General features: G+C 41.7%; 1 protein-coding gene across 1 annotated transcript in view; it reads right to left on the bottom strand.

The window, feature by feature from the left end:
• Positions 1-6262: 6262 nt before the first annotated feature.
• Positions 6263-16155, bottom strand: part of cadpsa (Ca2+-dependent activator protein for secretion a) — a 182258-nt gene continuing 172365 nt past the window's right edge. The window contains exons 30-31 of the mRNA XM_079844227.1: positions 11926-12030; positions 6263-7422 (exon numbers count right to left, since the gene is read on the bottom strand). Coding sequence (XP_079700353.1) covers positions 7255-7422; positions 11926-12030 — 273 coding nt within the window. The 3' untranslated portion in view covers positions 6263-7254. The remainder of the gene's footprint in view (positions 7423-11925; positions 12031-16155) is intronic.

Genomic DNA, 16155 nt, shown 5'->3' with positions numbered 1-16155 from the left:
CTTCTTTCAAAATTAAAAATTAAAATTAATAAAAATGGTAATCTTTGACCAGTCAATCTGCTCTATAAATATATACAATGTAATTAAATTCAATTAAATACAAATCATTTGGGCTGTCAATCCAAAATATTTTTTTTTAATTTAAATGTATATACATATTTAGAATGTTGGAATTTATGGTTAGTGATGTTTAAATATGCTAATTCAAGTTTGGAAGTTATATTTACGCTTTCAAATTATGTTTTTCTTCTAAAACCAGTGATCATTTCAAATCTTGTCTTGTTTGTTTTCCTCATTCTCAAGGACTTGTTTTCGAGCAATCAATGTTATAATTAAGATATTCATCCTTCATTTAATATGTCACGGTATTATTATCTAATCCCTTGCATTTATACTTATTGTCTTGGAGATCAGACTGATTTGTTTTGAAAATCTTACATGAAAATGTTTAATCTGGTTGAGAAGATCTGCCTTGGGACTGGTCTGTGTCATCTTTGGTCAGTCAATCTCCTTCTGTTCTGCAATATAGGTACTGAAGATGAGCTATGACTTAATCCCAAAATGTTAATCTCAGACTTTTTTTCTTTTTCTCTTCTTCTTGGTGGAAGTGGGTGGGTGTGGGGAGAGGTTAAGTCACGGTTGAAGTTGTGTGCTTCAGTAAGCCTATATACTGTAAGTCCTGAATGAAGCCTGTGCTGTATGGCAGGTGCTGCATGTGATGAGTTTGAATCCTTTGGCGTGGCTTCATTTATTAAGATTTTGAGACTTTTAAGGTGGTCAGAGCAATGAATAAAACATTGTGACTTTTATTTTTATTGATTTACACGTTTGGCCCTTTAGCAGTTAAAAAACTTCTCTGATGAATATGACCCTTCACAATAGTTAATGCTTTACAATGATCTCTGTTAGAGAGCTACATATGGCAATTTATCTGTTCAATAAACTACCATACTCACCTATTGACAGTGTTGGGGAAAGTTACTTTGAAAAGTAATGCATTACAATATTGCGCTACTCCCTTAAAAAGTAACTAATTGAGTTACTTAGTTACTTTTTAAGAAAAGTAATGCGTTACGTTACTTTTGCGCTACTTTTTCTGACCTGGGCTTGTTATATATATATATATATATATATATATATATATATATATATATATATATATATATATATATATATATATATATATATATATATATACCAAAATTAAAATAATAAAATGCAAATTCATGCATGAACAGTAGAGGGCGCAGCTCTGCTGTGCTGCCATTCTGGATAATAGAAAAATAGGACGCAGGAGAAAAAGTTTTACCAATAAAAACAAAGAATATATGAATTTTTGCTCATGGTTTAACTGAATCATCAAAGGTCAGCAGCAAGACATTGGTCAATAAAGATAGATTAAATGCATAAAAATATTTGTAAATTCAACATTAACTATTGGAGGTTTGCATAGTACTCTGATTTTGCATTTGAGCTGTCAGTCAAATAAATGTGAAAAAGTAACTCAGATATTTTGTTGTAAATTTGAAAAATAATGCGTTACTTTACTAGTTACTTGAAAAAGCAATCTGATTACTTAACTCAAGTGACTTGTAATGCGTTACCCCCAACACTGCAAAACGCCATCTCCACATCGCTTTTAACATTTCAAATCTCTCAGTTGTTGTCCGAAAAGCCTATGGGTATGTTTACACAACATCGTTTTCAACTGAAAACGTAAAACTTTTATGCGTTTTGGGGGCCTGAAAACGTAAGCTTTTAAAAACAGGTTTCAAAGTACAAGGTTTTGAAAATGATATATCTTTACCGCCTTCATGTAAACAATAAAAACGTGAATATGTGAAAATGTCATGTATTACAGTACATGTCCACGCATGCGTATTAGGGACATCACCAACTACTGGCCTGGCATGCATTATACAGCCTTTTTAGCAGGGCCATAACCACCACATTGAGGGGAACAAGTCTCCCTGAATAATTAGAATTTGCTAAATTGTCCCCCCCCCCCCAATATTTAATATTGCTGCTCTGTTGTACTCCATTACACACCACTCTGTTTGTTGCTAGGATGACAAAAGTAAAATGGTTTAGGTTGGTCTGCCTCAGCAGTCAGAATGAGTGAGATGGCCAATCAAATCAAAGAAGGCAGGGATTATTGTTACTGCGAATTCCAAAGCGACACTTTTATCATAGTAGCTAAACATTTAATATTTGTCAATTGTTTTACGATAAAAATGTTCAGCGACCAACAGTAATATCAAGTGATGCAAACTACTTGAATACAAACTAATTTCACCATTTTGAATATAATGTAAATCATAACTGAATTTGACGTGACAAGAAATGTTTTGCATTTGTACATATAGGCAGACGAAAAATAAGAGTGAATGCGTGCATATTTAAAAAAAAATATACACTCACCTAAAGGATTATTAGGAACACCTGTTCAATTTCTCATTAATGCAATTATCTAATCAACCAATCACATGGCAGTTGCTTCAATGCATTTAGGGGTGTGGCCCTGGTCAAGACAATCTCCTGAACTCCAAACTGAATGTCAGAATGGGAAAGAAAGGTGATTTAAGCAATTTTGAGCGTGGCATGGTTGTTGGTGCCAGACGGGCCGCAACCATTTCTAGGGTTTACAAAGAATGGTATGAAAAGGGAAAAACATCCAGTATGCGGCAGTCCTGTGGGCGAAAACGCCTTGTTGATGCTAGAGGTCAGAGGAGAATGGGTCGACTGATTCAAGCTGATAGAAGAGCAACTCTGACTGAAATAACCACTCATTACAACCGAGGTATGCAGCAAAGCATTTGTGAAGCCACAACACGCACAACCTTGAGGCGGATGGGCTACAACAGCAGAAGACCCCACCGGGTACCACTCATCTCCACTACAAATAGGAAAAAGAGGCTACAATTTGCACGAGCTCACCAAAATTGGACAGTTGAAGACTGGAAAAATGTTGCCTGGTCTGATGAGTCTCAATTTCTGTTGAGACATTCAGATGGTAGAGTCAGAATTTGACTTAAACAGAATTAGAACATCATGCCTTGTTACCACTGTGCAGGCTGGTGGTGGTGGTGTAATGGTGTGGGGGATGTTTTCTTGGCACACTTTAGGCCCCTTAGTGCCAATTGGGCATAGTTTAAATGCCACGGCCTACCTGAGCATTGTTTCTGACCATGTCCATCCCTTTATGACCACCATGTACCCATCCTCTGATGGCTACTTCCAGCAGGATAATGCACCATGTCACAAAGCTCGAATCATTTCAAATTGGTTTCTTGAACATGACAATGAGTTAACTGTACTAAAATGGCCCCCACAGTCACCAGATCTCAACCCAATAGAGCATCTTTGGGATGTGCTGGAACGGGAGCTTCGTGCCCTGGATGTGCATCCCACAAATCTCCATCAACTGCAAGATGCTATCCTATCAATATGGGCCAACATTTCTAAAGAATGCTTTCAGCACCTTGTTGAATCAATGCCACGTAGAATTAAGGCAGTTCTGAAGGCGAAAGGGGGTCAAACACAGCATTAGTATGGTGTTCCTAACAATCCTTTAGGTGAGTGTATATTTTTATTTGCTTATATTACTTCGTAACTACAATAGAACTGGAACTTTTATCATTCTTATTTCTTTATTTCCTTAAATCAATTTTAATCCTTTTATAATTTAATTAATAATGTCAAAGACATACATCCTTGCTTTTTAGTAATTTTCGCAGATTTATGTGAACGGGTTCATTTTGACAAGGCTGTCATATGTTTTTAGTACATTGTTGTCGTGTAAACATAGCCTACCCTATGTTGATTCTTGTTTTATTACAAGCTGTCGTGTTTTCTTTTTGCCATCAGACTGTCCTCTGTTCTGGATTTTTTTTTAAACGGGTGACTTCCCAGAGGTTCAAGATTTAGCATGCTCCATGTCAACCTTTCTTGATCGTTGTTAACGTATGCCCACACCAAGTGTTGGGGGTAATGAGGTACAAAATAATGGATTACAGTAATGATACTACTTTTTTGGGTAACAAAGTAAAGTAACGCATTACACTAAAAACATCGGTAACTACACTACTTTACTAGACAATAGGAGCGCTTTCCTACGTTACCCAAGCCGTGTTTGCCTGTGTGTAAAGTTCTGATCTGTTTAAGTGCTGCCTGTGTGTGTTTGAGTGACGTAGCTGCTGCCTGCAAAGGAGAGAGGGAATGGAGACAGAGACAGAGACACGGGGTTTCGGCCAGTGGCGATATTCACATTACTTTCAGTTTATTGCTCGAAAGGACAAAAATATTCGTGTGAAATGCACTCTATGCTCAGGCGACAAGTGTCTTTCAACTGCTGCCAACACAATAAGCAACCTGTCTAAGCATTTGTCAGCCCAGCATGGCAATACAAAACTTGTGGCGAAAGATCCTGATCGCTGAGTCACTCGAGCAGCCGACCCCGTCTAAACAAGCTAAGCTTTTCTCAAGTCTTGGAGCGGAGCAGGTAACACGAACAGAAATTAACAGGCTAGTTGCAGGGTCACTGTAGAAGACATGCTTCCCCTGTCGACCATTGAATTTAGAAAAATCCCCGCGACTCGCAAGCCAACGTCCGACATTAGGATGACGTGAATTTTCTATTTATTTAATTAATTGCATTTTCTGTTTCCTTTTTATGGACATAAAGATGCACTATGTAACTTTTCTGTCGACTAGGGGTAGCCTGTTCAACACAAAGGCGTAGTTTGATGACGCAACGTTTGAGCGCAGAATCTTGGGACATGTAGTCTTCACCTCACAGCCGGTGTAAAAGAATCGGGATACGACTCGGGCAGAAATCATGTCCATGGATGCGTTTATTCACGTTACTGTAGTATGAAGCAGAGCAGGACCGAGTGTTGTGGAGCTGAGCAAGGCCGCTGGAGCGATTGTTAATTAGAAGAGCGGCGGGACTTTTATTATGACACGGTCTCTGGAGGAACTTTTATTATGACACAGTCACCGGCGCCACTTCCGGTTTTCCGGTCGTGAGTATGAGGTAACTCAGCTCTGTTTATCATATTAGATCCATCTGAGTGTGTTGAAAATGATGTTATGACATTACTCTGTGCGTTCGCTCAGCGGCTGCTATGACGCTTGTTGCACACTGCAGTGAGAGTAAAGCGTTTCTGCAGAATAAAACCGGAAACCGAGGGAACACAGATATGACCCAATCGACAGGCGACTTCCTCACACGTCCCGGTTCCTTGGTTAAAATAGCAATTTCTCAAGATTTACAAATAGTTGTAAACATTTGGGATATTGTAAGTACTCAAGTGAACAAAATATATAACACTGGCCTAGTGGTTTTTGGATATTTTACTCCCCAAAAAATGACATAGTGCACCTTTAAGTGCATTTCGGTTTAAATTTTTTGGGATAAAAAATATATGTTTATATTTTTTCATTGACCACTTCATTTTTTTGTTATTGCCATGAATCTAATAAAAAGCTGGTTTTGTTCTCATGTTTCCCAAAGCCTGTGTTTTGAAACTTGTATGTTGACCACATTTTAAAATGACCCCTCCATAGCCTCCTTTATCCTGTTGTTTGTGCATTTTACAGTGATGCATACACTCTAAAAAATGGTGCTGTATGGCACTAAAAGTGGTTCTTGGCTCGTAATCATAGGGGAACCACTTTGGTGCTATGTAGCACCATATCTTAACATGTTCTGTATATGGTAGCGGTGCTATATAGCACCTAGTCATCCCAAAGAACTGCTGAAGAACCGCTGAAGAACCACTGAAGCACCAAGATTTGGTGCTATACAGCACTTAAAGTGGTTCCCCTATGATTACGAGCCAAGAAACACTTTTAGTGCCATATAGCACCATTTTTTTAGAGTGCATTTCTTTGTGCAGACAGGGACATTGTTCTTTCATATGGTTTTACATGCCATTTTGTATACAGTGATGATAGGGCCATGATGTTTGTCCATGTGTCTACACAGTAAATTAAGAAACGGGAAAGTAAAGCAGTAACTAGTAAAGTAATCTCATTACAATTTACAGAAGTAACTAGCAACTAATTACTTTTTTTGAGTAACTACCCCAACACTGCCCACGCCATACATCCGTCAAAGTAGCCAGAGCAACCTTTCTCCATTTAAAATATGAACATTTATAATAGGCTTACCATAGTGAATCAGAGCAAGACATTTTTTGGAAGAAGGATTGTTGATATATTGACAGTGTACCTTTAAAAGCAACAACAACAAAAAAGTCAGGAGTTTGAATTCTTTTATTTTTGTAATCTCAGATTCTCACATTCCAACTGTGGGTATACATAAGGCCGAAGCAAGATGAATCCATCAGTTACTTTCCACAAAAGCTTTCGGATAAGATTTCTGACAATTGGAACATGCAGCTACTGCACAGAGGGGAATATAAAGCGCTATATACGCAAAACAACAGTGGCAATGATGAAAACCTGCAAGCGTTTAGAGGCTCTCCAAATAAAAGGATCAGAAATGCTTTGTTGCAAAAAAACAAAAATGATACAAACAAAAAGCTTCCGTGTCAGTCCCCACCCCCAAATACAGAATAAATATATTTTTTTGAAACTATGCATGGCGTAAAGCCATAAAAAAATTATTGACATCGGTTTAAGTATATCACAAAGCTATGGGAATATATTGCGTCTCTAAAATACAGCTACAAACATATCACCTTACCCAACTCGATAAAAAAGGTCTCAAAACATTTTGGGTGTAAAACACACGGTGGTTGTTGAAGTGAGCTGAATATATAAACATCTGAACAAGTTAATACAATCATGTCAGTTGGCCTACACTCCAAAAGAAACAAGAGGTCTATGCACAGTTATGTAACATTAATGTATTTACAATACGTTGAAGAAGCGCCATATGGATTTGCATTGAACGGGGACACGACGAGCATTATTCCTTACCATCTCACACAACATTGTTTACAAATGGTACTCCATATTGCTTAGAAACATTTAGGTATGAATTTCAGACATTTCTGCTTATCTTTTTCTTCCCCAAAAAACATCAATTAATTTTATGTTTAGGTTAATATACGCGTTTATTTTTTGTGATCTGAATAGAGATTTGTTTACTTTTGATTGAAAATGGTCCCTTGTCTGTCATAGACCATGACGTTAACAACATCCAGACATGTACGAGTGATGGACAGTGGTGTACATGCATCATTATAGGCCGAATTGTCCACACCTAATTGTCTCCAGTAGGATCTAGTCATCTTCCTCATCGCTGTCCTTCATGGATATGCCTTGCATCCCTCCCTCTCTTACAGATGCTGTTGCCTCTTCTAGAATCAGCCTGTTTCTCACCGTCTCGTACATCTTGCTGTTCAGAGTAGAGTCCAATACACCTTGTAGTCGGAAATCACGATACTTTTTCTGTAAAAAACAGAGAGGATTGAGGGAATAGTTGTCGGGAAACCAAGTGGATCTAGCTTGCTTTTTCTTTCATTACATTGTTAGGGGCCGTTCACACAGAAGGTTTTTTTTTTCATTTCAATGCGCTACTTTTCCATTGTCTTTCTATGTAAACAAGCGCTAGATGGACGTGTATAACCGTCGCAATTGTGTCTTTTGCAGCGTCTCGCACAAGACAGCGTTCTAAAAACGCAGTGCTAAAGTTAAAATCAGTTCGACTTTTAAAGAACGCGTCTCGAGACCTTGTGTTTTTTCCATATTCCACGTCTCACGTTTTTCAAAGCAAATTCTGTGTGAACGAGCCCTTATATGAACACGAACAGAAATGTGGGATACATTTTATTTTTGTCCCATTTAATGAATATGGTATAACACTTTTTGAGCATTAGAAGCAAAAATGGTGCTCTATGGCACTAAAAGTGGTTCTTGGCTCGTAATCATAGGGGAACCACTTTTGGTGCTATATAGCAACATATCTTAACAGGTTCTGTATATGTATAGCGGTGCTATATAGCACCTCAGTCATCCCAAAGAACCGGTGAAGAACCGCTGAAGAACCACTGAAGCACCAAGATTTGATGCTATATAGCACTTAAAGTGGTTCCCCTATGATTACGAGCCAAATAACCACTTTTAGTGCCATATAGCACCATTTTTTTAGAGTGTAAATCATGTTTTTCTTTTGGTATAATATGCAGAACTATTAAACTATTATCTAACATAAAACTAAATTGTAGTGTTGGCTGCCTTTATCAAGTGTAACTTTCAACCTTATTATGGTTAATGGAAGGGGAAAAAAATTATCAAGCAGATATATTCTTTCATTTTTTTGTGAAATGTACAGTACCGTTCAAAGGTTTTGGGTCAATATAATTTTTTGATGATTTTGAAAGAACTGTTTTTTGCTTCCCAAGTCTAAATTTATTTGATCATAAATACAGTAAAACAGTAACACTATCTTCTCTAGTACATTAAAAAAGGTTAGAGAGAAAATACTGCAACATGGTACAACAGTATTGCTCGTGCTCTCAATACAGAAACTCACAAACTAGAGCGCAAACGGAAAATAACTCATTTAGAGGTCTTTAGAATCGTGTGGAAAGTATGTCCCGCTATAAAAAGGCTCTAAAAGCTGGCAGGGCAAACTCATAGAAAATAACCAAAACAAGTGTCTAGATTAACAGATGTCACCTAAACTGAATATTCCTCTACAGTTTAGTAGTAATGAATGTCTTCGGAAAAAAAAATTCGAAAGCATCAGAAATACATTTGTAAATGTACAATCATTGACAGAATTGTATTATTCAGACATTGTCCCTCAAGAACAATTGCAGTGCTTTACAATGATAGGACAGGAAGAGCTAAATAAACTTATCATTGCATCTAAACCAACAACATGTTTATTAGATTCAATACCCACTAAATTACTGAAAGAGCGGTTACCTGTAACAGAAGAGCCTCTTCTCAATATTATTAACTCCTCTATCTCTAGGTCATGTCCCAAGACCCTTCAAGCTGGCAGTTATTAAGCCTCTCATTAAGCAACCACAACTAGGTCCAAATTAATTGGCAAATTACAGACCAATTTCAAATTTTCCATTTATGGCTAAATACTAGAAAATGTTGAGTCCGGTCAATTGTGCTCCTTCCTGCAAAAAATAATATCTATGAAAAATTTCAGTCAGGATTCAGGCCCCATCATAACACAGAAACTGCACTCGTTAAAATTACAAATGACTTACTTCTAGCTTCTGACCAAGGTTGCATCTCAATACTAGTTTTACTTGATCTCAGGGCTGCGTTTGACAATATACAGGTGCTGGTCATATAATTTATTTCACTAATTCCATTCAAAAAGGTGAAACTTGTATATTATATTCATTCATTACACATAGACTGATATATTTCAAATGTTTATTTCTTTGAATTTTGATGATTATAACTGACAACTAAGGAAAATCCCAAATTCAGTATCTCAGAAAATTAGAATATTGTGAAAAGGTTCAATATTGAAGACACCTGGTGACACACTCTAATCAGCGAATTAACTCAAAACACCTGCAAAGGCCTTTAAATGGTCTCTCAGTCTAGTGCTGTAGGCAACACAATCATGGGGAAGACTGCTGACTTGACAGTTGTCCAAAAGACGACCATTGACACCTTGCACAAGGAGGGCAAGACTCAAAGGGTCATTGCAAAAGAGGCTGGCTGTTCACAGAGCTCTGTGTCCAAGCACATTAACAGAGAGGCAAAGGGAAGGAAAAGATGTGGTAGAAAAAAGTGTGCAAGCAATAGGGATAACTGCACCCTGGAGAGGATTGTGAAACAAAACCCATTCAAAAATGTGGGGGAGATTCACAAAGAGTGGACTGCAGCTGGAGTCAGTGCTTCAAGAACCACTACGCACAGACGTGTGGAACACATGGGTTTCAGCTGTCGCATTCCTTGTTTCAAGCCACTCTTGAACAACAGACAGCATCAGAAGCATCTCGCCTGGGCTAAAGAGAAAAAGGACTGGACTGGAGTTATGTTCTCTGATGAAAGTAAATTTTGCATTTCCTTTGGAAATCAGGGTCCCAGAGTCTGGAGGAAGAGAGGAGAGGCACACAATCCACGTTGCTTGAGGTCCATTGTAAAGTTTCCACAGTCAGTGATGGTTTGGGGTGCCATGTCATCTGCTGGTGTTGGTCCACTGTGTTTTCTGAGGTCCAAGGTCAATGCAGCCGTATACCAGGAAGTTTTAGAGCACTTCATGCTTCCTGCTGCTGACCAACTTTATGGAGATGCAGATTTCATTTTCCAACAGGACTTGGCACCTGCACACAGTGCCAAAGCAACCAGTACCTGGTTTAAGGACCATGGTATCCCTGTTCTTAATTGGCCAGCAAACTCGCCTGACCTTAACCCCATAGAAAATCTATGGGGTATTGTGGAGAGGAAGATGCGATATGCCAGACCCAACAATGCAGAAGAGCTGAAGGCCACTATCAGAGCAACCTGGGCTCTCATAACACCTGAGAAGTGCCACAGACTGATCGACTCCATGCCACGGCGCATTGCTGCAGTAATTCAGGCAAAAGGAGCCCCAACTAAGTATTGAGTGCCGTACATGCTCATACTTTTCATGTTCATACTTTTCAGTTGGCCAAGTTCTAAAAATCATTTCTTTGTATTGGTCTTAAGTAATATTCAAATTTTCTGAGATACTGAATTTGGGATTTTCCTTAGTTGTCAGTTATAATCACCAAAATTAAAAGAAATAAACATCTGAAATATATCAGCCTGTGTGTAATGAATTAATATAATATACAGGTTTCACTTTTTGATGATGTTCTAATTATATGACCAGCACCTGTAGATCATTACATATTCTTAAATCATTACAAAATTAAACCGGTACAGGGAAAAGCATTAGGGTGGTTTAGATCATATCTAACCATTACCATTTTGTTTATTTAAATGAGGAATCATCCATGTTAACATCAGTAAATCATGGAGAGCCTCAAGGTTCTGTTTTAGGCCCTCTGCTATTTTCAATATACACCGATCAGGCATGTGAAGTGAATAACAGGTGAAGTGAATAACACTGATTATCTCTTCATGACAGCACCTGTTAGTGGGTGGGATATATTAAGCAGCAAGGGAACATTTTGTCCTCAAAGTTGATGTGTTAGAAGCAGGAAAATGGGCACGCGTAAGGATTTGAGCGAGTTTGACAAGGGCCAAATTGTGATGGCTAGACGACTGGGTCAGAGCATCTCCAAAACTGCAGGTCTTGTGGGGTGTTCCCAGTCTGCAGTGGTCAGTATCAAAAATGGTCCAAGGAAGGAACAGTGGTGAACTGGCGACAGGTTCATTGGCGGCCAAGGCTCATTGATGCACGTGGGGAGCGAAGGCTGGCCCATGTGGTCCAATCAAAAAGACTAATAATAAATAGCACATAACATTTAAAATTTTTTATTTAATTTGATACATTTTATTAATATTTGTTATTTATTATTTTATTTAAAATTATTAAAAATACCCTATTTGTGGAAAGTTGATGTAAATGAGGAAAACCATAACAATGAAGTCTTCACCCAGTATCTAATCTGTGCAGGATACAAAATAAATGATCTAGTTCCTCCTTAGTCAAACAAGAAAATCCTGTCTGTGAGAAACACACGCATGCACGTACACACACACACCATATAAACGCACAGAAATAAATGTGTATTGCCATAATACAAAATCTTGTTGATTTTGCTGAAGAATCAAGCACAAGCGGAGGCTGAAGAGGAAGACCGCCTTCACTTGGCTGATCCACCTCTGTAGTCTGACTCTGATTGGTGGATTTGTTACAAATACTCCGCTTTGATTACTTCCTGAACATATTTGGGCAGTTTTGAATCTATAACTGTTCTGCATTTAATTCACATGTCCATCTATACACACTTTAGTGGTCAGTGATGCTGTAGTTTTTACCTTTACAATTCTGATGAGGATTTTCAGCTGATATACATGCAACTGCAGGTCCATCCGGTCTGTCAGCCAGGTGCCCAGGAGATTCATTGTGCTGGTGTACCATTGCTGAAATACAAATACATTGTTCTCCAGCAAAGACAGACACACATATAAATGCTGCCACACACAAACATATATGAATACACATCTACAAAAACACAACACAAAGCCGAAGTGTAGGCAGTAGATTTGTATCAAGAGAGAAAGATTATGTGAATGAAAATCCTTTTAGTACAAGATAAAAGATCCTTTTAGTTAAGATAAAATAAATACTCACCAACCTCATCTAGAACAACTTTTTCACCAATCAGACTGACAACATATAAAGCTGAATGCTTTATATATACACAACAGGTCAAAATACCTGGATATAATGAATAATCAGTGAATAATTAATCAAAAAAATTATGTTTTTGAAAGAAGTCTCTTACGCTAACAAAGGCTGCATTTATTTGATCAAATACACAATAAAAATGTGATTGTGTGAATATAATTGTTAATTCAATTTAAAATAACAAACTATTTTCTATATATTGTAAAATGTCATTTATTCCTGTGAAGGCAAAGCTGATTTTTCAGCATCATATACTCTTCAGTGTTACATGATCCTTCAGAAATCATTCTAATATGTTAATTTGGGGCTTAAGAAACATTTTCTATTATTATCATCAATGCTGAAAACAGTTTATGCTGCTTATATACACTGCATATTAAAAAGTTTGGTAAGCCTTTACAAAACTTAATTCAGCAAGGATGCATTAAATATCAAAAGTGACAGTAAATACATTTATAATGTTACAAAACATTTCGATTTCAAATAAATGCAGTTCTTTTGAAATTTCTATTCATCAAATAAACCTGGAAAAAATGTAAAATAAGTTTCCATTAAAATATTAAGCAGCACAACTGTTTACAACATTAATAATAATACTAATAATGTTTACTGAGCACCGAATCAGCATATTACATTTTTTTTCTGAAGGATCATGTGACACTGAAGGCTGGAGTAATGATGCTGAAAATTCACAGGATCAAGGAACATTACAGGAATAAATTACATTTTAAAATACTCACCTAAAGGATTATTAGGAACACCTGTTCAATTTCTCATTAATGCAATTATCTAATCAACCAATCACATGGCAGTTGCTTCAATGCATTTAGGGGTGTGGTCCTGGTCAAGACAATCTCCTGAACTCCAAACTGAATGTCAGAATGGGAAAGAAAGGTGATTTAAGCAATTTTGAGCGTGGCATGGTTGATGGTGCCAGACGGGGCGGTCTGAGTATTTCACAATCTGCTCAGTTTCTGGGATTTTCACACACAACCATTTCTAGGGTTTACAAAGAATGGTGTGAAAAGGGAAAAACACCCAGTTCCCTTTCGTTCAGTCACTACGACGTACGTTAGTGACTAACGAATGGGGGGTTTCGCTTAGAAGCCAATCATCTTCATCGTATTCAACAGCGCCCAATGGCAGTGCCAATGCCATGGGCATGCGGAATTTGCATGCGTAACTCCGCCCCACCTCGTGGGTATATAAGGAAGTACGCTGCGAACATCGCATTATGTTTCTGCTTTGGAGCCAAGAGGATCTCTTCACTCCTACAAGCCTGAATTCTGAAGTCTTCTCTTCAGTCTTCGAGAGACCAGCGGTTCTCCAGGGTGTTGGTGTTACGGCGCGTTCCAGCGATCTCATGCTGCCTGCCTGCTGATCTGTGCAGTGATCTGCAACAGCTGTGTGTGTGTTTCCCTGGGCGCTTCGGCACTCTGCAGAGCTTTCCTCTCACAAAAAGAGCTTGCGCGTGGCACGTCTTTTTCAAGACGGTTCGCCCGTGCACTTCCGGGTGCGATCGATCTCCGTTGCTGTCTATGGGCACATTCACTGCTCGATGTGTTTGGGCTTCAGCACGTTCGGGCAGTGTTTGTGGATGCGTCATGTTCCCACTGCGGGAACGTGACCATCGCGATGTTGCGGTCGAGACTCAGTGATCTCCGTGAGGAGAGAGAGTCCCCTCTGCCACACCCCAATCTACCGTCTCCGAGTGAGGCGGTACTTTGGCTGGTGGCCAGGGTGACCTGAGTGCGGTGCCGTGGTATTAAGAACCCCGACGATCATTCCTCGGGCCACGCCCCCTCTTGCACATTGCTTAAACCCGCGAGTGTTGGACTGAAACAGCGGCCCGTCTCTGACGCCTCGTTCGTTTCGTTCACGCTCCAGATAGCAGTGAGATGTCGATCGCCGCATCCCAAGGTGGGCTGGAGTCCTTTGGGGATGACGATTAGGAGTTGTGCTCCGCCTCCGGGTGTGTCAGCGCTGCCTGATCCGACCTAAGGTTGACAGCCATGTTATCTCGGGCAGCCGCGAGTCTCGCGCTGGTGTGGAACTCCGCCCAGTCGCGAGTGCTCGTGGTTGCGCGATTGGTTTTTGGGGACGGCACCCGACAGCTGTGGGGCCCCGCCCCCAATGCCTTTCGCTCCCGAGGTGCATGAGGAGATCACGCGGTCCTGGAAGTCCCCGTGCTTCCCGCGATCGTTTGGTGGCCTCCTCCACCTTCTCTGCCCTTGATGGGGCCGCGGCCTAGGGTACACTGGGGCCCCCTCACCCCCACTGTTGAACTCTCTGTTGCGCACTACGGTGTCCACAGAGGGCTTGACGTGGCGTGGTGTGGCTGTCCTAAGCACCCTCCCAAAGCCTGTGGGCTCGTCTACTTCGGTGGCGTGGTCCTGCAGAGCTACGGGCAGGCCGCCGCCCCGTTGCACATGCACAAGGGTGGAGCCGACCCAGGGCTCTTCATTGAGCTGCGTGCCGCGACTGATCCCGCCCCCGGGCGGTGAAGGTGGCCACACGCTCCCTGGGTCGGGAGATGTCCACAGCTGTGGTCCGGGAGAACACCTGGCCTTACCTGGTGATTTGGAGGACGTTGAGTGGGCCCGCCCCCTCAACTCACCCATATCCCAGGCTGGCCTCTTCGGCGGCGCGGCTGGGAACTGCGCCCAACAGTTCTCGGCCGCCCCAGAGCAGACTGAGGCTGTAACACGTACTGCCCCGGCGGCCAGCTGCTGCACCAGCCGCCGGCTCAGTCGCCTCAGTCCGCTCGCCGCCGAGGGCGCCCTCCCTCCTCCCGCCCGGCCCCAGCAGCAGCCTTCACCCGGGCCGCGCCGTGGAGGTGGTTGAGGATGACGCCCAGTCCGCTCCCCAGCCTGGTTAAACGCCACGCTGGAAGTGGACAACTCAGAGATGGGTTCCAGTTCTTCCCAGGGGATGGTAGCAGGGCCTCTCCTTCCCCCGGTGGAGGGCCGGGGGAAAATCCTTCCGCTGCTGGCCCCCGGGCTAGCAGCGCTTGGGAAGAACCCATGTTCCTGTCTCTGAGAGCCCAGAGACCGGTGATGACAGTGCGCGCCACCCACGGGTCCCGCCACTCGCATCCCTCTCTGTCGCCAGCCTCCTGGCAGAGCAGACCCCAGTGGAACGCGCGTCCTTCCCTGGTCTCCTCTGTCAGGACGCAGCCGTTAACCGCACCCCCACACCGGGACGCCCAACAGCCTCCCTTGTCCGGGTCGGTAACGCTGCATCGCTGCCCCACTCCGGGTACACCTGTAGTCCGTTTGACCCCGCTGGTGCAGTTCCTGGGAGCCTGGCTTCAGATTCCAGGGCTGTCCCGCTGGGTCGCGAAGACAGTCAGGTGCGGCTACGCGATTCAGTTCGCGCAGGTTCCTCCCCGCTTTCGGGGAGTCCGTTCCACTATGATCGGGGCTAATGCCCCCGTCATGCGAGCGGAGGTTGCCACCCTACTGGCGAAGGGTGCGATCGAACCTGTCCCTCCAGCCGAGGTGAATTCCGGGTGCTACAGCCCGTACTTCATTGTACCCATAAAGACCGGTGGGCTTGACCGATCCTGGACCTGCGCGTCTTGAACCGTTACCTCCACCGGTTTCCGTTCAAGATGTTGACAGCGAAACGCCTTTTCGAAAGCGTTCGTCCAGTCGATTGGTTGCAGCGATCGACCTGAAGGACGCCTACTTCCATGTCTCCATTCTACCTTGACACAGACCGTTCCTACGGTTTGCTTTCGAGGGGCGGGCATATCAGTACGCAGTTCTACCATTCGGGCTATCTCTGTCCCCTCGCGTCTTTACGAAGATTGCCGAGGCAGCCCTTGCGCCCCTTCGGCAGCACGGGGTTCGCAT

This window comes from Gobio gobio (genome assembly GCF_949357685.1).
Source record: "Gobio gobio genome assembly, chromosome: 19".
NCBI lineage: Eukaryota > Metazoa > Chordata > Actinopteri > Cypriniformes > Gobionidae > Gobio > Gobio gobio.
This window is presented reverse-complemented; position numbering and strand designations above follow the sequence as displayed.